Genomic DNA, 27,655 nt, shown 5'->3' on the forward strand with positions numbered 1-27,655 from the left:
AATTCTTAATGGCAAATGCGGAGGCAGTGGCTTGGTGATATTATTGCCAGGCTATTAGTTCAGACACTTAGATAATGTTCTGGGGATCTGTGTTTGAATCCTGCCATGGGCAGATGATGGAATTTGAATTTTTTTAAAATGTGGAAATAAGAGACTAATAATGACTAGGAAACTGTGGTCAATTGTTGAAAAAACCCATCTGGTTCACAAATGTACTTTAGGAAAGGGAATTTGTAATCCTTACCTGGTCTGGCCTTCACGTGACTCCCGACCACAACAATGTGTTTTATTCTTATCTGCCCTATTATCAGTTAGGAATAGGCAATAAGTAAATGCAATGCTCCAGTGAGTGAATAAAAAGATAGTCAGGGTCCCTCAGGGCTAGTTTTCTGCAGAAATTGTTCCTGATCAAGTGAGTGAATTTACTTCTAATATTGAAAATGGATAACTCTCAATGCTTTTTCTTACTGAATAACATTCTTCATACACATTACTAAGAAGAAACAGTCCCCACAGATGTTTAGGATATTGTTTTTAATTAATCATTTATCTGTATTGAGCATGAGGAACATTAAAATACAGCTCTAACTTACACTTTTATGTATGAGCCAAATTGTCTCTCAAGATTCTTAACCCTCAGAAATCAATGCAATAGATACAAAGCTAGAGGAATAAAAGCGGATAGGAGTAAGCAAAGGGAAGCGAAATACGTGGTTGAAGAGAGGATTTGGAATAGATTTGTAAAAGCATTTTACATACAAATAGGCATTCGTCCATTGAATTTATATTTGCTTTCTTTTCAGGGTAAATATGTGGTCTGTTTTGATCCATTGGATGGTTCTTCTAATATCGATTGCTTGGTATCTATTGGAACTATATTCGGCATTTACAGGAATGTAAGTGTTCCTATTGTTATCAGAATGTAAAACAGATTTAATCGTGACATTCAGCCTGAACAATCAAATAATGATTTAATTATAAGTGGTTGCCATTTCTGAAAAAGAAACGAGTGTTTGAAGTCTCACTTTCCCTTGTTTTTGATAGTGTTTTAGTGGACTCTTTTGAGCCTAAATGGCTGCCAAGTGACATACCAGAGTGATCTAAACCTCTTCTTACTCTTGTTTTTCAGTCCAGTACACCATCCTGCTGTAACTGATTTCAGATTTTTAACAATGAGGATATAATCAACGTGACTCATAAATAGTCATTCTTGACGCAGTATGTTATGCTGGAAGAATTTCTCTCCCTCTACTTTTTAACTCTTCCTATCCACTTGCTTTCAAAAGCTGGCATATATCTTCATGAGCATTGACCCATGAGGTTGTGTGAGTGTGAGAGGTTTACAACTGACACCAGATCCCACTATACCCACCTGATCTGCAAACGCATTGTTGAATCTGCACAGACCAAATGATGAAATGGCTTAAGGTTATGTGTAACTGACAAAGACTGATCAGATTGGATGCATTCTTCTAACTTCCAATCTTGTTTGCAGGCCATGTATTGTAACTGCAGTTTACACACAAATTATAAGGTTCCTTTTACAAAATTTTAGTTTATAAAATACTAGTCAATTGAAATTCAGAGTGCAGTCAAATGCAGTATGGGCCTCATCAGTTGCAGTATTGTAATACAAACACATTTAATGAGGCAAACGTCTGACTGTTACTAGTTTGACTGGTGTTTTAGCTTTAGACTTTTGAAATCATATTTAGACTTCCCTAATGCATTGCATTTTGCTCAAGTACCCTGCATGTTTTCTAGCATGGAGCCCAACACATAGCAGAGAATTGGTATATTCATTTTTTGATTGATCTATCAATTTTAATATGATGTGGTCCACGAATATTAGTGTTCCCAAAAAATGGTTCAAGCATCAGCACATCAACACAAATATTGCAGAGTCTAGGTATTGCAGGGTCAGTGATATTGTTTTCTATACTGAATAAAATTCCGTCACTGCAAAATATCACAGTGGATAACAGAGTGGAAATGGTTTCATGCAAACAGGGTAAATTAGACAGACTCCTTTCTCTATTATAAAGAAGAAGGGTCCACCAGATCCAAAACATTAACTTTACTTTCTCTCCATGGGTGTTGTTAGGCCTGCTGAAATTTTCCAGAATCTTTTGATTTTGTTTCTGATTCCCAGCATCCACAGCTCTTCAACTTTTTTTGTTCAGAGGAACAAACAAATTATTTTTAAAAGGATAAACACAAAAGCTGTTGACCTAGATTTTTCTGTAAAAAGTCTTAAGTTTATTTTTAAATAAAGGAAAACAAATCCATCATGAGTTGGGAATTTTTGCCCAGAAAAAATTTGGTGGTATTTATGCAAAGATCTTGTTATTGGGGTAAATTTAACTCAAGTAGTGATTTAATCTCAGTTTCTGCATTACAAAAGGAATAATTAACCAAAATCATGGCCGCTAACTTCTGCAAGAAAGAGATGAGTACGTGATAATATTTAGAGTGACCACAAGATGGTGCTCCAGAGTGTTATTGAATAAAAGTTGTTTACCAGTAAAATGTAATCCAGAACCTCTGACTAATTCTTTGAAGACATGTGTTTGAACCCCATCACAGCCAATGGCAAAAATTGAATTTAATAAAAAGATGTTTAGTTAAAAATTAGCTTAGTGAAGCCATTGCCAATTGTTGTAAAATACAAACCAGTAGGCAATTTGCCACCCTACTTGGTTTGGCTTTCATGTGCCTTCAGATCCACATCAATGAGGTTAACTTTTAATTGCCTTTTAACTGGCCTAGCAGGACTCCATTGTATATAAAAAAATACAAAATCTAAAGAAAGGATTGAAACCAGATAGATCAATAGTCATTGACATAGGCATTGGAAACAACAGCAAACTATCTCTAACAGGAAACTAGGGATTCTAACGAGCCATCATCTTCCTTAATGAGACTCTTGATTCTGGATTTACCTGGTCTCCTCAATGTGGTGGAACTGCCTGCCGTCAGACTAACCTTTCTGTCCTTTGCTGCTGGGACTACAGCAATACTGGTCTACCATGATCTAAGACAACAAAGTGTGGAGCTGGATGAACACAGCAGGCCAAGCAGCATCTCAGGAGCACAAAAGCTGACATTTCGGGCCTAGACCCTTCATCAGAGAGGGGGATGGGGTGAGGGTTCTGGAATAAATAGGGAGAGAGGGGGAGGCAGACCAAAGATGGAGAGAAAAGAAGATAGGTGGAGAGGAGAGTATAGGTGGGGAGGTAGGGAGGGGATAGGTCAGTCGAGGGAAGACAGACAGGTCAAGGAGGTGGGATGAGGTTAGTACGTAGGAAATGGAGGTGCGGCTTGAGGTGGGAGGAAGGGATGGGTGAGAGGAAGAACAGGTTAGGGAGGCAGAGACAGGTTGGGCTGGTTTTGGGATGCAGTGGGGGGAGGAGACGAACTGGGCTGGTTTTGGGATGTGGTGGGGGAAGGGGAGATTTTGAAGCTTGTGAAGTCCATATTGATACCATTGGGCTGCAGGGTTCCCAAGCGGAATATGAGTTGCTGTTCCTGCAACCTTCGGGTGGCATCATTGTGGCACTGCAGGAGGCCCATGATGGACATGTCATCTGAGGAATGGGAGGGGGAGTTAAAATGGTTCACGACTGGGAGGTGCAGTTATTTATTGCGAACCAAGCGGAGGTGTTCTGCAAAGCGGTCCCCAAGCCTCCGCTTGGTTTTCCCAATGTAGAGGAAGCCACACCGGGTACAATGGATACAGTATACCACATTGGCAGATGTGCAGGTGAACCTCTGCTTAATATGGAAAGTCATCTTGGGGCCTGGGATAGGGGTGAGGGGGGAGGTGTGGGGGCAAGTGTAGCATTTCCTGCGGTTGCAGGGGAAGGTGCCAGGTGTGGTGGGGTTGGAGGACAGTGTGGAGTGAACAAGGGAGTCACTCTCTGAGGCAGGCCTTCTACAGAAAGGTGGAAGTCTCACCTTGAAGCAATTAAAGCTGCTCCCATTTTACTGCAGTGTAGGCCATACCAATTTACCTAGATGGGGAAAGGAACCATAAAATTTCAGCCCATGAATCTGCTGGATGTGCCATTGTGTTAATGATGCTGGATTAATAATCCAGAGCCGGAGGACAATGCGTATTATGTGGAGGGAATGTGCGTTTTAGTCCCACCACGACAGTAGGTGACCTTTGAATTCAATAAAATTATTGAATTATAAGTTAGTCTAATGACAAATATGTAACCATTGTTAATTGTTGTAAAAACCTATCTGGATCGCTAATTATCCTTTAGGGAAGGAAATCTGCCACCTATAACAGCTCTGGCCTACATGTAACTCCACCTCCATAGCGATATCATTGACCCTTAACTGCTGTGAGCAATTAGGGATGAGCAATAAATACTGTCCTAAATGCTGCTGTTTATGGCAGCTCATTGGTTAGCATTGTTGCCTCATAGCAGCAGGTTTGACCCCACCCTTGGGTGACTGTCTGTGTGGGGTTTTCTCGTTCTCCCTGTGTCTGTGTGGGTTTTCTCTGGGTGCTCTGGTTTCCTCCCAATTTTGCTCTGGTTTTTGACTTCTGGTGTCCAGGGATTTGCAGGCTAGGTAGTTGAGCCATGATAAGTGCAGGATTACAGGAATGGAGTAGGGTCTGTGTCTTGGTGAGATCCTCTTCGGAGGGTTTGTGTGTGGACTTGATGGGTCAAATGTCCTTCTGCACTGTAGGGATTTTATGATCCTAGATTAACACCTATATTTTCTGAAAGAAATAAAGTTAACAGAAAGTTCCAAATCTGATAATTGAATAGAAGTCTGGAGTGAAATCTCTGAGGCACAAAGACAGAATTTAAGATTCTAAAAGCCTGTGTTGAAAACACTAAATATTGGAAACACTAGGCTTGTCAGGCAGTAGTTGCGGAGAGTTAATGTTTCAGGCAGATGATCTTTCATTTGAATTGATCAGTAAGATTGCTATCTGATTCCCCATCCCACCTCCCCCACCATCACTTGGCCCAGTAGTGCAGAGGTCAGATGTAAATCCTACGAGAGCCGCAGTGAGCTCACCTGACAAATAGGGGCTCAGGCCTTAGATTTTCTGTTAGAATCATAAAATCCCTGCAGTGCAGATAGAAGCCATTCAGCCCAATCAGTCTGCACCAACCCTCTGAAGAGCATCCTGCCCTATCCCTGTAACCCCATATTTACCACAGTTGATCCTCCTAGCCTACTCATCCCTGAACACTATGGGCAATTGAGCATGGCCAATCCACCTAATCTGCACATCTTTGGCCAGTGGGAGGAAACCCAGAGGAAACACATGCAGACTGGGGGACTTGGTGCAAACTCCATGCAAACAATTGCAAAAGGCTAAAATCAAATTTTGGTCCCTGGTGCTGCAAGGCACCAGTGCCCTCTTGGGAAACTTGGCTTGTAATTTGATCATTTCTGTTTGTTCTTTCTATTAAATCCATAACCAAAGTGCCCCTTATACTCACATACCTCAAATATACTTGCATAAATATAATGTTGGCAAAATTCTCTCCCCATTAAGTAAATCAAGGTATTATTAAAGACTTAAAAGATGTTGCAATCATTTTATTTTTCCCGTATTTTTGACTGCATTGAACTGACTAAACAAAACTCTCTTGCGTGCTGGGCCTCTTTAATATATGAACAAAAGTCAGCCTATTCTTTATAATTAGATTTAGGAAAAGTGTTGCAGTTTTTTTTAATGCAATAGAAGACCAATTTAGTTGTTAGATGAGATTTTCTCAGTCTTCTGCCTTCTTCCCCAGTTCCTCCCAACAATAAGCACATTACCAGGCATGCAATACTCCATAACTTCCAGCAGAGTCCACTGTGCATGTTGAGTTTAGATATTTTTATGTTGCTGCATTGTTGTGTTAGTGCTACCACTTCAAAAATCATAGCTCTTGTGTAGTTGGTGGTAATCCAAAAATAAACTTTTTTTTTGCTGGCCCATCCCAACAGCTAAACTTGGCGCATTCAGTTTGAAAACAATCTCATGTGACATGCATCCTGCGCTCATAAAGGCAGGCAAATTCCACATAGTTTTGCTTTGGTAATCCTCCTAAGACTTGAGGTGTTTTCTTCCGGTCTCAGAAACAAGGACATTGGAAATTGCATTCATTCGCTCCATCACTACCATTCAGATATTTCAAGCCTGTTCTTGACAGGAGGGAACCTCCTTGACTTCTTCTGCTACAACTGATCGTCAGAAAGGGACAGCATTCCTCTGGCCACTGTCCTCTGTTGCCTGTCCTCCATCAACATTGCTCAATGGATGGATTTCTCATTTGCTTTTTAAAGGGCAATTCTTCTTCAAACTGGGAGAAACAATCTTGTAGAAACTTTCCCCAAATCCCCTCAAACCTCATCCAATCATTGTACCCTCTCCGCAGTATCTGGGGCAATCATGTGGGGTCTCACACAATCACAAGGGATCAACTTTTCAAGTCATGTGGTGAGGCCCAGAATATATGTTTCTCTATTATTTTTAATTTTCCACTTATTGTGATTTGTTTTCTGTCAGCTCCTCACAAATGAAAGGGTGTGCAGTTGAGTTATCCAAAAACCCTGTACTACAAACCATTACAATTACTAAGCCGATGAGAACATTGCCAGCAAATGTCATAGTTTCATTGCTCAGAGGAGCCAAATTGTTACAATCCAGATGTACCACCCCCACATCCTGGCAGCAGATGTCCTGACCTTCATAGCAAGGTATGTACAGCTTGAAGGAGGCAGCAGCATTGTAGTGGACCACTTTGGAAGCTGGAGCTGCCAGCAGCAGGTCAAAGTGACCCTGAAGGTGGACACCAGTGGGAGCATCCTCCACCCGCTGTTCAAGTGTGGAGTAACCGAGAGTGTGCCAAACCTGTGGGAGGCCAGGGCACAGGGCATCATCGATGTGGTTAGACAATCTGGAAGGGCTGAAGCCACGTCCAGATTCCTGAGGGAAACAGTTAAAGTCACCAAGCTGCATGATGTCTTCAGCATTTTTGCAGACAGAGCTCAGTGCAGATACATCCAGGCGCTGCCAGACAGGTCAATCTGCTCAAGGATACTCTTTCTGTTTACATCCCGCACACTCTCAGTCAGGTCCACCAGTGCCAAGCCGGTGTTTTTCTCTGACTACTGTCTCCTGCTGGCTGACTGCCACCTACAGGACAACTAATGGACCAACAAGGGTATGTGGAAGCTGAATGTGAAACTGATAACCATAGAAAACATTGAGGAGCTCAATAGACATTTCACAGGTTGGAGACATAAAGCCCCTCTTTGAGTCTCCAGCAGACTGGTGGGAGACAATCAAGTGGACATCAAGAGATTCTTTATCCTCAAAGGTGTTCCAAAGGCAAGAGAGACGTGGGGGAAAACTGTCCAAACTTCAGAAAACCATGCAGAACCTACTCCTGCTGCAGATGGCGGGAGTTGACGTCACGGAGGCTCTGCCAGAGGTGAAGAGCCAGTAAGCCTTGCTCTTTACCTCCAAGATAATCCCTTGCTCCAGCATCCACAGTGTGAAGAGGATGAGGTGCGCTTGGATTACTTCTTCCAGCAGGTGCACAAGGAGAGCTCTGTGCTCAGCAGCATGAAGGAAGAAGGTGGCTTATTAACGTCATATCAGTCTGATCAGCAAATCCTTTTTACGCCGCTGTAGGATTGCGTTCAATGATGACTGAGATTGGTGAGTGGTGAAAATAGTCTCTTTGTTGACCATCCGCAGTGGCAAAGTCCAAGGTGGTGATGGAATCCAAAGTACAGTTTTACAGTAGTCTTTTTAATACACTGTTTTTAATACATTATAATTTTAGCACCATAGTGTCACATAGTTGTATCTATTGAACACAAGTTTGTGTGACATCTGTCCTGGGGAAGCAGTAAGTGGTCTAAGCACTTGCTAAATGTAACTCCTGATGGGATTAGAATGTTTGTCTGGTCTTAGTTTGCATAATTAAGAGGTGTTGGTCCTTTTGTCTTTAAAGTTGGTAGTGTTGGTAAATATACTAGACATATATGACCGAAATAGACGAGAAATTATACATGTACTAAATAAAGGTATAGAAGATATTAAACTTATCTCCTGCAGCTGGGTTGTGAGATTTCATTTACTGTTACCGGTTTTAACAGTTCTTACACATTTATTCATGCAGTTTCACAGAACCGCTGTTTCGATAGTAAGTTTCTTAAAGGGGACAGTGGCCCTATTTGATTGTATTTTAAAAGCATAAATCCATTTGTTAGAACAAGATGCTGATCCTAAATCAAAGTTAGAAAAAGATATTACAGTGTTATAGAAATAGGTAGTGTAGAAGGAAATTTCAAAGAGATAACAAGCAGCAGACTCTAGGGACAGAGAGAGTAGGAACTGCAGATGCTAGAGAATCTGTGGTAACACGGTGTAGAGCTGGATGAACGCAGCAGGAGAAGGAGCACCAGAGGAGCAGGAAGGCTGATGTTTCAGGCCTAGACCCTTCTTTCTGAAGAAAGGCCTAGGCCCGAAACATCAGCCTCCTGCTCCTCTGATACTCCTCCACCTGCTGTGTTCATTCAGCTCTACACACTGTAGAGACATGTTTGTAGAGGAAACTGTGATAATGGGAAACTGTTTGATGTCCTGCAGCCTATTCAGGTCCAGAGAGACGGTTACTAAGGGCTAAATAATATTATAATCTTTCTATAGTTTTGAGTGAGTTATGGAGACACGATGATGGGGGATAGCATTATTCTGAGTAGGTTACAGTATTAACATTTATAGAAGGGTAGCCTTTGATACAGACGCTAGTCTCAACACTGCTTGCAGCATGGGATGGATAAGAATTGAAAGGTGTGAAAAAACAGTAATGGTTTGGCAGCCTAAGAGAGGATGTTTAGTTTAGCCTATCTTGTAAAAGTAAAATGTACTAAAAGAAGTTTTATGAATGCTGGAAATGCAGTTTTATAAATGAATGAATGGAAACGCAGTATAGTAAACAAAGTGTTTGTGAGTGTGTTAGTAAAGAAAATGCAATATTTCACAGTCCCCCCTTTTGATTCTACTGAGACCCTTCAAAGAGAATCATTCAATTCTGATGGTAACCCAAATGTACCAATTGTGTCTTTAGATGATGGCAAGGCTTACAGAGACATGGGTCTTGGTTGGGGATGGCTCATATTTTTAATGGCTTGTTGGCAACTGCGCTTTGTAAAAGGGAAGACAACATACACAGCTAGAATAACACAGCTAGAGGTCTTAGAGGACAGCATGTGGGTGAGGCTGGACCAGCCATTATCTCCAGATAAGTTGATGAAGGCCCTGAAGTCCTTAGAAAAGAATAAAACTCCCGGAAGCAGCGGCTTATGGTCTGAGTTGTTTAAGCCCTATGGGAGTTGGCCAGTGTCCGCTGCAGATGTATGGCAGTATGCTTCGGCAGATATCATCACCCACATCTACAAGCAGAAGGGCAAGAGGAAGGAAATTAAAGAAGTTGGTGACCAGTTTCATTGTTGAATAGTGACTTCAAAATCCTGTCTAAGGTCTTGACCAACCGGGTCAGGTCTGCTCTGGGATCAGTGAAGGCCATTAACAGGATATCACAATCTACATGCTCTCCAAAATGGACTTTGAGGACGCAGTTCATGATTGGATCTAAGTGTTCTACACCAACATCATTAGTGCAGTCTCAAACAATGGGCAGGAATCAGAAAGTTTCCTGATCAAATCTGGAGTCAGACAGAGCTGCCCACTCTCTCCTGCCTTGTTTACTGAGGCCATCAGGAAGGATGTGAGCCTGAGAGGGGTGACTATTCTAGTCAGCAGAGGCCTGCAGGTCAAAGCATCTCTGTACATGGATGACCTCATTGTTTTCTGCTTGGATTCGCTGTCAGTGCATGGACTCATGAGCATCTGCAATGAGTTCAAGCTGACCTTGAGGGCCAAGGTGAATCGAGGCAAGAGCAAGGCCATGTTCTTTGGGAACTGTGCTGACAGATTCTTTATCCCCTTCATTGTCAGGACAAATTACTTGAAGGTGCTGGGAATATAGTTTGGAGGGGCCTGGACATGCACAAAATGGTGGGAGGACAGCATCACAAGGTGAGGCAGAAAGTGATCTTTTGGGAGCACCGTTTCCTCTCCATTGCAGGTAACAAACCAGTCATCAGGTGTAAGGCTCTCTGTCTGTTGTACTTGGAGCAGGCTTGGCCCATTTCCCGAATCTGCACTGTTGCAGTCATCCAAGTCATCTTCCACTTCATCTAGAGGTCTAAGATGGACTAGGTCTGCAGGGACACCATGTGCAAAACTCTGGACAAGAGGGTGGAGAACATGCCCAATGTCACACTCATCCTGATGGCCACCTTTGTGTGTGACTGCATCAAGCTCTGCATAGTCCCTCGGTATACAAATACCAAGTATCATTAGGTACTGAGATTCCTTCTGTCCCTGATGTTGTGAAGGGTGAGATTGGTCTCATTGCAGTGGGACACTCCAAGTAGTTGGACTGTATTGTATCACCTTTCCTTTGTGGAGAAATTTGCAAAGAAAAACACCTTGGACCACTAGTCCATCAGGCAGTGGTCAGCATGTATCACCCTCAAGACCCTATGGGAAAAGGAGAGGATGAATCCTGCCGGGTTGTTCTCTAAGCAGACTGTCAAAGCCATTTGGCAGAATGCCCCATCACGAGAACTTTCCAACAAGCACCAAGTCATTTCTTGGCTGGTGGTGAGAAGGGCACTGCCTGTGAGATCCTTCTTGTATCCCTGGTCTGTCTGCATCACTGCACACTGCCCTGGAAGTGGCTGTAGAGGGATTTGAGACTGCCACACATCTCCTTCTGGAATGTACCTTTGCAAAGGAGTTGAGTCTGGCAACAGTTTTTGTCGAGGTTCATCCCAAGCAGCTCCATGATGCAGGACTCTGTGTTCTGTAGTTTGTTCCCTGAGACGAACTCCAATACAAACATTGACTACACCTGGAGGACCATCAACTCAGTGAAAGAAGCTCTTCGGTCTGTTCAAAACTTGTTGCAAAGAGTTGACCTCAACCATATGCTACAGACTGCCATATTCCAAGGTCCAGGACTACATGCTTAGAGATGCACTAAAGCTTGGACCAGCTGTTGCCAAGGAACAGTGGGGAATGGCCACTGTCTGCGGTCCTTCTGCTGAAGTTAAATGGGGGTCCGTTCAGTTATTGAACTCTCCAGGTGCCTCAAATGTATGTAAATATAGTCTGGTTCAGGTATGAGATGCCTTTGGCTTATTTGGCTAGAGTCAAACTCTAATATTTGTTTGTTTTCTTGATATGCCACTGTAAGGAACTGAACTGCATTTGTGACAATGTATGTGTGCATATATATAGGATATATATGGGATCTCTGTGAGTGTTGATTAGAATAGAATAGAGCTATAAGTCCCCACACTTCCCATAGCCACACAGCCTACTGACTAGGCTTGCATGAAGACAACAGACTCATTTTTTGAGGGACCAGAGGGTGGTGTTTGTAGAATTGCAACCCAGCAAGTTATTGTCTTCAGGAGAGTAATGAGCACATAACAGGGAGGGGAAGCAGGAAGAGTTCTGAGTCAGCACAAGCTGATGACAGGAAGTATCAGTCAACATCATGGTAGCTAAGCTGTTTCAACATGGATAATGACGAGTAGATTCTGGCTGGACATTGGAATTGCTTAATATCATACAAAGTCCGATGTCAGCTGTGCCAATATAGCAGGAAGCTGCAGAAGTCAGGTGCAGTAAGTAACAGAGTATAGTGGAATTGTTTGCATCGTTTTTGCAGACCTGTTAAGAATAAATTGAATAGCAGAAGCTTGAAAGCTGGTTTGTTGTCTGTTCTCATCAGAGAGACATGGTGCTCAAAATAACAAGACAATGAAGCTAATTAAGTTCAACTCAGTTCAAGACTGAAACAAAGAAAAAAAAACAAGAAATGAGATAACAAAGTGTAGAGCTGGATGAACACAGCAGGCCAAACAGCATCAGAGGAGCAGGAAAGCTGACGTTACGGATCTGGACCCTTTCTCAGAAATGGGAGAGAGGAAGGGGATTCTGAAATAATTAGAGAGAGAGGGAGAGGCGGATGGAAGATGGATAAAGGAGCAGATAGGCGGAGGGGACACAGACACGTCAAGGAGGCGTGGATGAGGCTGGTAGGTAGGAGGTGGAGGTAGGGGTTGTGGTGGGAGGAGTGGATAGGTGGGAGAAAGGAAGTGTGCTTACTGAATTCCAATGGCTCCTGATCACATAGCAACTTTGTTTTGAAATTCTTATCTTTGTGTTCAAATCTCTCTATGACCTTTCTCTCCTGTGCATTCCCAATTTGAATTGCTCTAGCATTGGTTATCATGTCTTGAGGGGGCTGGGCAACAGACTCCAAAATACCCTCCCCGTTGCCCTCCACTTCCCTATCTCATTTTCCACTCTTACAACACTTCCTAAAACCCCTTTGATGGAGTTTTTGGACATCAGGCTTCATAAAAGGCCTTGGTTCCTACTTTCTTTAATCCTCTAATGAAATACCCAGAGTTATTCAATAAAGCTAAAGGTACTGTATAATTTGATAATGTTACAGAAAGTAAAAATTGGAGGAAATATTGACTTTTTACACAGCCAAAGAATTCTGCTATATGAAGCCAAAATCTGCTAAAGAATAGTTCTTTCTTAGCTTCTTAATTCCTTAAAGTTAGCTCACCGTAGTGGATAAAGTGTAGGAAGAATGATACAAGAAAAAATGTTGGGATCTTGCAGTAAAGGGGCAACAATAATCATGGGTGATTTTAATCTACAAATAACCTTGCAAAATCGCACTGCAATAATCACAATGATGAAGAGCTCAAGGGGTGTTTTCATAATTGTTTCTTAAAACAACAACCAGATTATATTAGAGATAACTGCAGATGCTGAAGAATCAGAGATAACAAGGTGTAGAGCTGGATGAACACAGCAGGCCAAGCACCATCAGAGGAGCAGGAATGCTGGTGTTTCGGACCTAGAGCCTTCTTCAGAAAATGTATTGACAGGTTATGTTAGATTTGACATTATGTAATGTGATGAAATTAATTAATAACCTTAGAGTATAGACACCTCAAGGTAGCAGCAACCACAGTATGGCCCAGTTTTACGTCAAGTTTGAAAGGGACAAGACCAGTACTTTAAACTTACAAAAAGGCAACTACCTGGTTCAGCTGTGTTAACGGAAGTGAAAGGGAATATTAGTCTGTGAGATAGATTCATAGAGAAGTATTGGCAGACATTTAAAGGGATATTTCAGAAAGCTCAAAATAGACATGTTTCCTATATAAAATTTGAAAAGGAGCATCCACTGTTCATGGTTAACTAAAGAAGTTAAGGAAAGCATCAAACTTAAGGGAAACACATATAATTGCATAAAGGTGAATCGTAGGTCAAATGACTGGTCAGAATATGAAGAATATAAGGAATGTCAGAAAATGACTGAAAGGTCAAAATGACTAACAATGTAGTCAGATGTAAATGTAGTCACTATAAATTAGAGCATGAGAGCAACTTAGTTAGGAATGTAACATCACATAGCAAGAGTGTCTATAGGCAGCTAAAAAGAAGGAATAATAAAGTGAAAATTAGTTCCTAAAGGGTGAGAATGGGGAAAGTAAATTATGAAATAATGATGGATATAATGATAAATATCCTGCTCTACCTTCACTTTAAAGGATACAAAGCAGATCCCACTAATATCTGTAAATGATATCTGTAAATTAAGGAAGAGAGAAACTTAGTGAAATTCATTTCAGAAGTGATATTGAGCAAACTGATGGACCTGAGGGATGATAAGCCTCCGGGTCCTAAATGACTTCATCCAAAGGCTTTAAAAGAAATGGCTAATGAGGTAGCACATGCATTGACATTAATTTTCTGAAATTCTCTAAATTCTTGAAAGGTTGGCAAACATAAACAGACTATTCAAGAAGAGAGGGGGACGGAAAACTGAAACTAAATGTTTGTTAGCTTGACATTGTAGAGAACATGTTAGAATTGATCAATAGTTAAGTTATAACTGGATGCTTGGAAAAACACAAAGTAATGAGGAAGAGTCAGCAAAGCTTTTCAAAAGGGAAATTTATACAGAATTCTTTGAAGGAACGATATGCACTCTGGATAAAGTGAACCCACTGATACACTATACTTTAACTTCCAAAAGGAATATACCAAGGTGCTGCATGAAAAAAAAACTGCACAAAGAGCTGGAGAGTATACTAAATGGGTCCATTCAGATTGACAGGATGAGACAAATGTGCTCCTACAGGGATCTGTGCTGGACCCGCAAATATTTACAATTTATACTAATGAGAGGATGAAAGGTATAGTGACTACATTTACATCTGACTACATTGTTAGTCATGATTACTCAATCATTAAGTTTTAACGTGTTTATGAAAAATTGCTACTTGAAGAAAGAAAGGTGGAAATATGGCATAACAAGGATGCAGATTGATACTTTCATTTAGTGAGCAAAAATCTAGAAGATGCAGTACAATGTGGAAAAATTTGGAATTGTTCATTTTGACAGCAAATGTAATAAAGGAGGGTATTATTTATATGAGGAGAGACCGCAGAATTCAGAGGTGCAACTGATCCAGGGGTTCTAGCGCATTAGTTACAATGCAAGTACAATGTGTGGTTATAAGAAGGCTTATGGAATGGCATCCTTTCTTACAACATAAATTGAACATAAAAATAAGACAGTCATGCGTCAGTTGTACAGGCCATTTGTGAGACCCCCTCTCAAATTCTGCATATAGATTTGGTCTCCTTATCTGAGGAATGTTGTGAATGTGTCTCAGGTAGGTCCAATGAGACATGTTAGATGGAGGAAAGATTGGACATGCTGGGCTTGACTTCACTAAATACTACAAGAGCCTAGGATGAAAATCACATGCATGTATGAATATGCTGTTGCTGACTAGAATATAATTGAAGTTAGTTGCTTAAACTGGAATTCTCAATCTTTCCAAACGCAGTAGCAGGCAACTTTGTTATAACGTCACTTAAAGATCACTTACTATATATCACCAAAAGGCATATATTCCTTATGTAAGAATTGTTAGTCATGATTGCTCAATTATTAAGTTTTACTGGGTATGTGGAAAATTGTTACACGAAGAGTGAATAGATTCCACTGTAACTGACCGTTTGTTTTGCCTTTGCTAGGATTCTGGAGAGCAGCCTACCGAAAATCTTGCTCTTCAACCTGGACGAACTATGGTAGCCGCTGGCTATGCACTGTATGGCAGTGCTACCCTGGTAGCACTATCCACTGGACAAGGTGTCAACTTCTTCATGTTGGATCCAGTATGTAGCTCGTGTTGCTCAAAAAATTATTACTATTTCTGATCGGATGCAAGTATTTGTAACAGTTGAAAGAACTAGAATAATATATTGCATCATAGTTACCTTGTCACTATTTTGAGAATGGAGAAAATATAAGAATGTGAGTTGCTTGTGAGAGTAGGACTTCAGTTCAGATCCCATCTGAACATTAACAGTGAATTCAGTAAAAGAAAATAATGTGTTTAAGGTGCTGAAAACATGAATATTGAATTGGACCCCACATCATCCCACAATCTTTAATTGGAAAGCAACAAACAAAATAAAATTTTCTTGATTAAACCAGGATGCATTTTTCCACTTTCTCTGTACTTCCATTTGCTTCCCTTGCTGTTTCTCCTACCATATGCTACATGCATCACTATTACTAGTCACCAGGAGATACACAGGAAAGTACTATGAAACCTGAAGCTAATTTCTACCTTTTCTCTGGGCAGAGGTCGTGATGTACTTGAATGCAAACTATCTCCTCCCCAAACAATTGACTGGAGCTAGACCACATCAGTCTTCAAGCATTATGTTTCTTTCTTTGTATTACAGATGGCCAAAGATGGGCCAAAGCCCTTGCTCAACATTTGTTTCTCATTATTCTCAAACTATTTGCAGTATACTTCCATTTCATTTTCAATGGCCAATTCCTGATTGACCTAATCAGCATGTTCATAGTCAGTTGGCTAAATGATTAGTTTGCAAAGCAGTGCGATGCCAACAGCATGGGTTCAATTCCATCACTGGCTGAGGTTGCCATGAAAGACTCTCCTTCTCAACTTCACCTTAGATATGTTGGCCTTAAGGTTAAGACACCACCAGTCACTTCTCTCTAATGAAAGAGCAGCCCTATAATCTGGTAAGACTGTGGCAACATAAGACAATTTCATGTTAAGGCAGAGGTAAATAGATTCTTTTGGGCAGGGAATCAAAAGTTATTGGAATTAGATAGAAATGTGGAATTCAAAATGCAAGCAGATCAACAATGATCTTATTGAGTAATGGTTCATGCTTGAAGGGCCAAATGATCCACCCGTGTTCCTAATTCCAATGCTTATTTGCTCTTATTAAAACAGGCTACAAGAAGGTTTAAAATTTTTGACCTTCTTGGAGTGGTAGGGGAGGGGTGCCTGAAATTCGAATTTCCTTAAACACCTTCAAGTTTTATGAATGTTCATTTGACAGCAATGTCACATTACTTGTGAAATGCGTCAATCATAAAATGTTAGTATGCAGATCCAGCAAGTAATTAGGAAGCTAATAGAATGTTGTAATTTATTGTGAATTGAATGCAAAAGTAGGAAGATTGTGCTTCACTTCTCCATGGCATTGCTGAGACCACATGTGCTATGTACAATCTTGGTCACTTCTTTTAATAAAGGATATAAATGCACTTGATGCATGTTATGAGAACTTTTACCAGACTGATATCTGGAATGGATGGCCTATCTTATGAGGAAAGGTTCAACAAGCTAGGTTTAGATCTACTAGAGCTTGGAAGAGAAAGAACCAACTTGAAATTGAATCATATTAAATTGTAACAGATAATACCTTGAGAGGTCTTGACAGCTGGATGGGGAGAAGATGTTTCCATTTACAGGAGAATAAGGTAATGGGCATTACTGTTTAAAAATCAGAAGTTACCCACTTAAAATAGAGATGAGGCTTTTTTGTTATCCGAGAGGATTGAGAGTTTTTGGAATTCTTTCCCTCAAAAGGTGGTGGAAGCAGAACCCTTGAATATTTTTAAGACAGAGGTGTATCATTTCTTGTTCAGCAAGGGGGTTAAAGGTTATCATAGGTAGGTGGAAATATAGATTTGAGGTTACAATCAGATCAGCCAGGATCCTATTGAATGGCAGAGTATTCTCGATGAGCTAAAAGGACAGAAGTGCCTGCTCCTTGTTCATCTATTCGTATCAATCAGTTGTGAAACTCAGTTCAGAGTAAAAGTTAAAACCATGTATATTATGAAGCATGCAGCCTCATTGTGATACTTCAATTGCCAGATTGTTTCCTGGGAACAGGTAAACTGCCCACACATATATGAAACCGCAACAAGTCTCCGTTTGGAGATTTGGTTGGGTTGGTGTCAGAATTCAGATTCCCAAGACTTCAAGCATTTATCCAGTTTTTTTAGGAAGCTAAAATTCTTTTCACACTTCATTCCTCCCCATGACTCCTGTGTGCACCATGATCTTGGGCAAATCGTCAGCCAAAACTCACTGTGAATGCTCAAAATAAACAATGAGCATTCAACAAGACACTGGAGGTACATCACAATAGCATCACAACAACAAGTCAACACCCTCAGGTAAGAAGGGGAAAACAAAAGCGATAAAAAGGACAAAATATTAATAAACAATTAGCTCCCTGTTAATTTGTGGTTTTCCTTTTCAAGTACAAGTGAACATTCTCAGAGGCATTCTGGCAGCACAATCATGTTTTATTTCTGTTGTATATCTTGTCAAATGGAATCCTAAAATGAATACTTATTAAAATGCATAAAGCTAATTAAAATTCTCTCAGTTGTCACGTGTTAATTAATAAGCTTGTAGATAGTTGAACAAACTTATTGTAAATTCAATTCAGATTAATTACAATCTGTTAAACCCAGAAGAAAAACATAAACCTTAATTACCACAAGTTCCTGGGCTTTAATTCTAATGAACTAAAGCTCGTATTGCTTGACTATTGTTATTATTCTCTTTTTTTTATTTAGGCTGTAGGTGAATTTATTCTCGTGGAAAGGAATGTGAAAATAAAGAAGAAGGGGAAAATATACAGTCTGAATGAAGGTTACGCCAAATACTTCGATCCTGCACTTACTGAATATATACAGAAGAAAAAATTCCCTGAGGTATGAATTTTTAATATGCTTAAGGGGTGTTCTAGTAATTTTTCAAAATATAAAGCTAACAAGTTCAAATCGATTAAGTCTGGGCAAAGCACCTGTCCACTAAAATTGACCACGTCTCTACCTGTTTTTAATTTTTTAGACATTTTTGTAACAGTCACGTTGGATGTTATTTGTGGCTTTGGTGAGAAGTGTTTCAGCACTGTGGCAGGGGAAGAAACTGAATTGGAGGGGTCAAACAATTCTGGGAAATGATGGGCAGAGACTTGCAAGGAGAAGACCTGGCGAGTTGCTCTTCAGGATGGGGGGCTGTGGGCTAGGGAGAAGGGGGCAACAGTATTCTAAGGGGGTGTGGGATACAGTAAAGCATGGATGAGAAGGAGGTCATGCGGGAAAGGGGTTTGCCCACACTCAGGACCACCCTGACATCATCGGGCAAGCAGGGAACACATTTGGCATGGCAACTTCCTACGTCGGGAGTTGGAAGGATAGGTTGGCAGGGGCAAGCTTATTAGAATGGGTTTGGTGGCAGTCTGGAAGGAGGTGTGAAATGCATGGAATTCACAGGAGGCATTACCAGGAAGGGGATCTGGATGCTCAAGGTCACGCCAACACTTGGAGGTGAATTCTAGAAGCTACTGACTGAAATGTGTTCACTGCCACCATTCATTGTTCTACACACTATGGAGAAGAAAGTGACTGTGACCACACTCAGAGTGAAGGGTCAGACATTTGACCTGTGAGGGGTGAGGTTGCAGGATCCATTGATGTGAGGTCCTTCTAAAGGAAATTATGCACAGACCCACACAGAGTATAGGATATTGACCTGAGGTAACTATTCCCTGACCATTTGCTCCATTTTTGCTGTGCACCTTCCTGCTCCAGGCAGTGTTAACAGATTCATTCATTGCAACACTATTGGACATACAAGCCAAGGAAAGAATAAGGGAGATATAGGACTCAATTCCTCCTGCCTGACGCTCCCACAATGTCTTAGCGTAGCCCTTGATTCTGCAGCAGCAATAAAGGGAAACTGCTAGGCAGTGGAACCCAGTGGACTGGAAGTTTGTCTGGAAAACCCTGGGAACATTTGTGCCTGGATGAGCCAGCCATGCCAAGGGTCTTCTTGCTTGATGCAAGTGGATCTGCCTCAGCATAACTTCCAAGGCATACCATGTGTGGAGTATCCTGAGTGGAGACTCCTGAGAGAGCTGAGTGTGGTTCTTTTTCTGGTTTGTCCATGTGAACAGTGGCTTTTTAAAGAAGATGCAGGTGAAAATCACTGGTCTATTGGCGGATATTCAGAGAGTAGCAAGTCGTTTTGGGAGTTTGCAGGTGGTAAGATGGGGATAGGCTCAGACATGATGGACACTATAGGTTTGGCAAGATACAGTGAAAAATCCTGCTAGACTTTGCAATGATAATTCCTTCAAGATAACTCGGCACAACTTACACTTATCCACAAGAAGTCGTAAGATGCAGCCCTTGATGTTTAAATCAGCCCATGCAGCAGACTGGTTATCTCTGTCCTTACTTCACTGCCATATATTTGGCAGAAGTACATTGGAAAACCAATATACACATTCCAAAGTGGTTTCCACCATACTTTCGGTGAAGCTACTGTAAAAAAACAATCAGGAGCTGTTCAAAGGAAATTACTGCTGTCGATGTAAATAAAATAATAGTTGAGCACCAGTTGGCAGAATAAAAACTTTAGGTTAACCTTTCATATGAGCTAATGAATGGAAGATTTACCACATCTGAAGTGCTCCTCCTAGATGTCATGATAAACTTTCTACATGGACTTCCAAATATTATAACTCTTAAAATAGTGTTTGAGGCAAGCAGAGTTCTCTACATAAGTATGTCTAAGTAGTGGATGTTACTCCCTGAGGGGTTTCTATTGACATCAGCAGAAAAAAAGGGTGAGGAGGTTTGAACAAAGGGCATGTGATCCAATTCATGACGTTATTACCCATGCAATAATCTGCGAATACTGCCAATTCTTTGTGTAGTTTCTAATCCCGCTGCTCTGATCTGTTTGTTCTTACCCCTCAAGCAGCAACAGCAAGGGAGGAATAAATTCTTATACATCATTCTAAAATAATTTCAGTAACTTTTTTTGGGAGCACATGCTGGTAGATTCGTCTATAAGAGTGCTGTGTAATCCAGGGAGCGTGTTATGCCTGATATAAGAGAGCTTGATAGTGAAACTGGGGACAAAGGCTGAAAATGTCTTTCATTCTCCTATCTGATGCCTCCATGTTTATAATAAAAGGATATTAAGCACTCCTTTATTCAAACTATTTTTTCCTACATCACAACAGTAACAATGCCAAAAGTATTTCATTAGCTGGAAATCACTAGGTTGGAGCTGCCTAATGGTCATGAATTTTGCTAGACGGATATAAGTCTTTATTTATTTTCTCTTGACTTTCTAAATTAGTAAAAAGGTTCTCTTTAAATTGCCTTTTTTGTGTAAAAAGACCATGATTTTGTTTCAGTGTTCTCTTTTTTTCTTTTGAAGGCAAGCATTCTTGTTGGAGTATGGTCTTATTAAGTTTTTTTATCTGTGTAAATAAGGACACAGGTAACAGGGAATTAAGAAGAGAAATGGAGCTACAGATAGCATGAAACAGTGTGATATTGATCCTGTTGTGAAGAGGTGGAGAGAAAAATGTCCATTTATATGGTGCATTTTACAATTTCAGGATATTTCCAACACATGAGCCAATGAATTACCTTTGAAATGCAGTCTCAGTTCTAATGAAAGAAATGCAACAGGCAATTTGCACACAGCAAACTCTGCTAAACTTCAACTTAATAAATGAATGAGTTATCTATTTTAGGCATTGGTCGGATGATAAATCTTGGTCAGGATGTTGCGATAAACCTCCACACTTTAATTGTGCAATGTCGTCAATATATCCATCTAAATTAGCATCTTTGGCATTGCAGAACTTCCTCAATATTACAGTAATATCTCAGCCTAGGTTATGCACTTAAGTCTCTGTAGTGGGACATGGACTCACAACCTTCTGACTCAGAGGCATGCATGACACTAATGATACGTGTACAACCTGTTAAGACAAGCCAGAGGGAGTGTGATGCACACAGTTGCGAAGCTTGTTAACCCTCACTGTCTTGGTTCACACAGTTACTTGTACATACTAAACTGGGTGCCATCAAGAATCAGTGCCTTCATAAGAAATAGGGAGAAAACTGTGATGGAAGGAAGAAGAAAAAAGACATTTTTAAAAAAGCTATTCTCAGACGTTATTACACACCTCCGAAGTAGGTAGGACTTGAACTAGGCTACGTGATGGCCCAGAGGTAAGGATACTACCATTGTGCCACAAGAGCCTGTTTGAGAACTTATCTGGGAGTTTAATGTGGGAACTTCATGCTTTCTTTCCCTCCTCCTGAACTGAGCATCAGACCACTAGGCCAACAAGCCAGAAAAATAGCCTTTGTGTTTAAGTCTCTGTACCAACTAATAACTATGACAATCTCAGGCTGTGTTAATTTCAAGCGATATTTTTAGATTTGTGTACATCTCTGTCAGATGTTAGAGCAAAACAGGGAATGTGGCTCAACCATAGTTAACAAGGGAAATCAGGGATTAAAGTGTTAAAGCCAAAGAGGAGGCCTATTAATTGGCCAAATAAAGCATCAAACCTGAGAAATTTAAAATGCAGCAGAGGAGGACAAAGGATTTAATTTAGAAGGGGCAAGTAGAAGATGAGAGTAAGTTTGCAGAAAACATAAAAACTGACTGCAAAAGCTTCTACAACTATGCGAAGAGAAGAAGACTGGTGAAGTCAAACGTAGATCCCTTACCGTTAGAATCAGGTGAATTCATAATGGACAACAAAGAGATGGCAGACAAGTTGAACAAATACTTTGGATCTTCTTTACTAAGGAGGACATAAGTATCCTTGTTGACATGCTAGGGGATAGAGGGTCAAGAATGAAGGAGGAACTGAAGGAAATCCTTATTAGTCAGGAAATAGTAATGAGGGTATTGATGGGATTAAAACCCGAAAAGGCCCCAGGGCTTGATGCTCTGCATCCCAGGGTACTTGAAGAAGTGGCCCTAGAGATATTGGCATTGGTGATCATTTTCCAGTATTCTACAGACCCTGGAAGAGTTCTAATGGACTGGAGAGTAGGTAATGTAACACCACCTTTTAAAAAAGGAGTGAGAGAAAAACAGGAAATTATAGGCTGGTTAGCCTAATGTTGGGGGTGCGGAAAATGCTGGAGTCAGTTATTAAGGATGTTATAACTGAGCATTTAGAAAGCCATGACAGGACCAGTTCAAGTCAGCATGGATTTACTGAAGGAAAATCATGCTTGACAAATCTTCTGGGATTTTTTTGAGAATGTGACCAGTAGAATGGACAAAGGTGAATCAGTGGATATTGTGTATTTGGACTTTTAAAAGGCTTTTCACAAGGTCCCACGCAATAGACTAGTAAGCAAAATTAAAGCTTACGGTATCATTGGTAATATATTGATATGTAGAGACCTGGTAGGCAGACAGGAGATGGAGAGTTGGAAACAAGGGTCTTTTCCAGAATGGGAAGCAGTGGTGACTAGGGTAACACAGGGTTCAATGGTGGGACCCCAACTGCTCACAATATACATAAACTATTTGGATGAAGGAATTGAATGCAGTATCTACAAATTTGCACTTGGCACTAAGCTGGGTGGCAGTGTGTGCTATGAGGAAGATGCTAAGAGGCTGCAGGGTGACTTGGATAGGCTGGCTGAGTGGGCATATACTTGGGAAATGCAATGCAATGTGGACATGTGTGAAGTTATCTATTTTGGTGGAAAAAACAGGAAGGCAGATTATCATCTGAATGGCAATGGGAACTGCAGATACTGGAGAATCCAAGATAACAAAGTGTGGAGCTGAATGAACACAGCAGGCCAAGTAGCATCTTAGGAGCATAGGCCTGAAACGTCAGCTTTTGTGCTCTGAAGATGCTGCTTGGCCTGCTGTGTTCATCCAGCTTCACACTTTGTTATCATCTGAATGATGGCAGTTTAGAGCTGGGTGTCATGGTGGAACAGTTGCTGAAGGTTGGCATGCAGGTGCAGCAGGCAGAGAGGAAAGCTAATGGCATGCTGGTCTTCATAGCGAGAGAATTTGATTACAGAAGTAGAGATGTCTTGTTGCAGTAAAACAGAGCCTTAGTGAGCCCTCACCTTGTGTTTTGTGGCCACTTTTGGTCTCCTAATCTGAGAAAGGACATTCTTGCTGTTGAGGGAGGCTAGTGAATGTCCACCAGATTGATTCTGAGGATGGTAGGACTGACATAAGAAGAAAGGCTGGACCAACTGGGCTCGTACTCCCTGGAATTTAGAAAGAAGAGGGGGATTCTCATAGAAATGTAAAAAATCCAGATGGTATTGGACAGGCTCAATGTAGGAAGAATGTTCCCGATGATGGGGAAGTCCAGATCTATGGGTCACAGTCTAAGAATAAAGGATAAGCATTTATGACAGAGATGAGGAAGAATTTCTTTGCTCAGAAAGTTGTGAACCTGTGGAATTTTCTACTACAGAAAGCAGTTGGGGCTAGTGATTCAACTATAAAGAAGGATTAGATGGTCAGGACTTGTTTTCCGTCGAGCAGAGAAGACTGACAGGATGTGATTGAGGTGTACAATATTCTGAGGGGCATATGCAGGGTCATTAGGGAGTAAGTTTTCCCTTTAGTAGAGGGTTCAGTAACTGGGGGCACAGTTTTAAGTTAGAGACTAGAAGGGATTTAGAAATTTCTTTTTCATCCAGAGAGTTATGGGTATCTGAACTCAATGCCTAAAATGGTGTTAGAAGCAGGAGCCCTCAAGACATGTAAGAACTATTAGATGAACACTTCAAACAACATAGCATACAAGGCTGCAAGCCAAGTCCTGGAAAAGGGATTAGAATCCATCAATGGACAGTGACTGGTGAGGACACAATGGCCCTTGCATGCTTTAAAATTCTATGAGTCTATGACCCTATTTTAATGCCTGCTTTGTTTTGTTCAGCTGGTGGTAGCTGAATATTTGAATAGAGGTTGTAATGAGTGGGGAGAAAGCACAGCCTGATAAAAGGCCAATGAGAGTCGATGCTGGGAGCACCTGTCATGTGAAAGAGCAGGTTGAAGAAGGTGAGTAAGTCCTTGCAAATTCATATCTATATAATCCATAATCTAGTGAAGATGGACACAAAGTGGATTTGCAATCTCAAGCTTTCATGAAAAAGGAGAAATGAAAAACAAACAACCTTCACTGAATATCTGTTCCACTCATGGTCGCAATTATTTTTATCATTGAGCAACTTGCAGACACGTGTTGATAATCAAAGGCCTTCATGTAGCTTGCATCTTATTACCCAGTTACATTGGGTATTATGCTGAATGTGGGTTTTTACATCCGAGGATTTAGATATTGTTACCATTCACAACAGATGATTAATAAATTATTATTGTTCAGCTAATCGAAGTAACTGAAGGAAGTAGAATTAATTAGTTACCGTCAGACTTCTGAAAATATTGATCGAAAGTCTCTTCTTATGGCTTTTGCATTCTGTGCTTTTAAACCACAGACATAATCATGTAAGTGTGCTAAATTGTTTTCACTTATAGTCCTCATTCTCTTGAGCATGCAGGCCAAGAGCGGGGAAAGGCTTCCTTTACAGATCACTGTCAAGTGACCACTCATGGAAAAGTACCTGAGTGGATAGTAGTTATTTTAATCAGCCTGTTTAAGCATGTTATATCATGCATCCAGGGCAGTTTGGTTTTGAAGCCAGGACTGCTAGCCCAGAGGTAGGAACACTGCTATTGAGTCATGGAGATATATATCATGGAAACAGACCCTTCAGTCCAACTCGTCCATGCCGAACAGATATCCAAATAAATCTAGCCCCATTTGGAACATGGAATATAGAACAGTAAAGCACAATACAGGCCCTTTGGCCCATGATGTTGTGCCGAACTTTTACCCTAAATTTAAGGTCTATCTAACCTCCATCCCTACCTTATACTATCATCCATATGCCTATCTAATAGGTGCTTAAATTTGACAGCTTTTGGTCAATATCCCTCTAAATGCTTCCTATTTGTGTACCCATCCATATGCCTTTTAAATGTTGTAATTTTACCAGCCTCCACCACTTCCTCTAGGAGTTCATTCCATACACGTAATGCCCTCTGTGTGAAAATGTTGCCTCTTAGGTCCCTTTTAAATCTTTTCTCCTCTCACCTTAAACCTATGCCCTCTAGTTTTGGACTCCCCCGCAATTTCCCTCTCCATGGCCCTCATGATTTTATAAACTTCTATAAGGTCACCCCTCAGCTTCTGAAGCTCCAGGGAAAATAGCCCCAGCCTATTCAGCCTCTCCCTACAGCTCAAACCTCCAACCCTAGAGATATCATTGTAAATCTTTTTCAAACCCTTCCAAGTTTCACAAGATCCTTCCAAAGGCAGGAAGACCAGAAATGTACTCAAAAAGTGGCCTAATCAATCTCCTGTACAGCACCAACATGACCTCCCAACTGCTATACTCAATGCACTGAGCAATAAAGGTAAGCATACCAATGTCTTCTTCACTATCCTATCTATCTGTGACTCCACTTTCAAGGAGCAATGAATCTGTGCTCCAGAGTCTCTTGGTTCGGCAACACTCCCCAGGACCTTACCATTAAGTGTATAAGTCCTGCCTGATTTTCCTTTCCATTTATCTAAACTAAACTCCATCTGCCACTCCTTGGCCCATTGGTCCATCTGATCAAGATTATGTATACTCTGTGGGATCCTTCTCCGCTGTCCAGTGCACCTCTAATTTCGTTGTCATCTACAAATTTACTAACCATACCTCCCATTTTCACATTAAAATCATTTGTATAAATGACAAAAATCAGTGGAGCTAACACCAATCTGGTCATATGCATCCAGTCTGAAAAACAATCCTCTAGCCCACCATCTGTCTTCTACCTTTGAGTCAGTTCTGTATCCAAATGGCTAGTTCTACCTGTATTCCATATGATCTAACCTTGCTAACCAGTCTACAATGAGGAACCTTTTTGAACACCTTACTGAAGTCCATATAGATCACGTCCACTACTCTACCCTCATCAATTTCTTCATTACTTCTTCAAAAAACTCAATCAAGTTAGTGAGACACTATTTCCCACATACACAGCCATGTTGACTGTCCCTTGTCAGTCATTGCCTTTTTAAATACATATAAATCCTGCCTTAGGATTCCCTCCAACAACTTGTCTACCACTGATGTCAGGCTCACCAGTCTATATATACCTGACTTTTCCTTACCACCTTTCTTAAATAGTGACACAACATTAGTCAACCTCCAGTCATTCAGTACCTCACCTGTGGCTGTCGATGATACAAATATCACAGCAAGGAGCCCAGCAATCTCTACCCTCGCTTACCACAGAGTTCTTAGGTACACCTAATCAGGTCGTGGGGATTTATCCACCTTTATGCATTTTAAGATGTCCAGTACCTCCTCCTCTGTAATACGGACATTTTTCATGATGTTACTATTTATTTCCCCATGTTCATATTTTCTATATCATCCTCCGCAGTAAACACTGAGGCAAAATACTCGTTCAGTATCTCCAACCTCTCCAGTGATTGCTGATCTTTAAGGGGCAGGCAATATCATCTCCCTAATTACCCTTTTGCCCTGAATGTATTTGTAGAATCCCTTTCGATTCTCAATGACCCTATTTGTTAAAGCAATTTCATTTCCCCTCTTTGACCTCCTTATTTACCACTTAATATACTCCTACTGCCTTCTTCTAGGGGTGCACGCGATCCCTGCTGTCTATACCTGACATATGCTTCCTTCTTTATCTTGACCAAAACCTCAATTTCTCTTGTCATCCAGCATTCCCGACACCTACCAGCTCTGCCCTTCACCCTAATAGGACCATACTGTCTCTGGACTCTCGTTATCTCATTTTTGAAGGCTTCCCATTTTCCAGCCATCATTTTCCTTATGAACAACAGCCCTCAATCAACTTTTAAAAGTTCTTCCCTAATACTGTCAAAATTGACTTTCCTCCAATTTAGAACTTAAACTTTTAGATCCAATCTATTCTTTTTCACCACTATTTTAAAACTAATAGAATTATGGTCACTGGACCCAAAATGCCCCCCCACTGACTCAGCAGGTCACCCGTCCTGACTTAATTCCCAAGAGTAGGTTAAGTTTTGCACCTTCTCTGATGGGTACATCCACATATGGAATCAGAAAATTTTCTTGTACACATTTAACAAATTCCACCCCATCCAAGTCCTTAACTCTATGGCAGTCCCAGTCTATATTTGGATAATTATAAATCTCTTACCATAACCACCCTATTATTCTCACAGAGTCCTCATTTTTAGTTTGTTTCTCAATTTCCTGCTGAC

At 40.9% G+C, this 27,655-nt stretch overlaps 1 protein-coding gene across 2 annotated transcripts in view; it reads left to right on the plus strand.

The window, feature by feature from the left end:
- The window catches only part of LOC125450032 (fructose-1,6-bisphosphatase isozyme 2-like), a 54,305-nt gene that overhangs the window by 18,063 nt on the left and 8,587 nt on the right, over nucleotides 1–27,655 (plus strand). For both annotated transcript variants that reach the window (XM_048525987.1, XM_048525978.2), the window contains exons 3-5: nucleotides 804–896; nucleotides 15,191–15,331; nucleotides 18,078–18,215. In XM_048525987.1, the coding sequence (XP_048381944.1) occupies nucleotides 804–896; nucleotides 15,191–15,331; nucleotides 18,078–18,215 (372 nt within the window). The remainder of the gene's footprint in view (nucleotides 1–803; nucleotides 897–15,190; nucleotides 15,332–18,077; nucleotides 18,216–27,655) is intronic.

Source organism: Stegostoma tigrinum, chromosome 3 (assembly GCF_030684315.1).
Source record: "Stegostoma tigrinum isolate sSteTig4 chromosome 3, sSteTig4.hap1, whole genome shotgun sequence".
NCBI classification, from domain to species: Eukaryota; Metazoa; Chordata; class Chondrichthyes; order Orectolobiformes; family Stegostomatidae; genus Stegostoma; species Stegostoma tigrinum.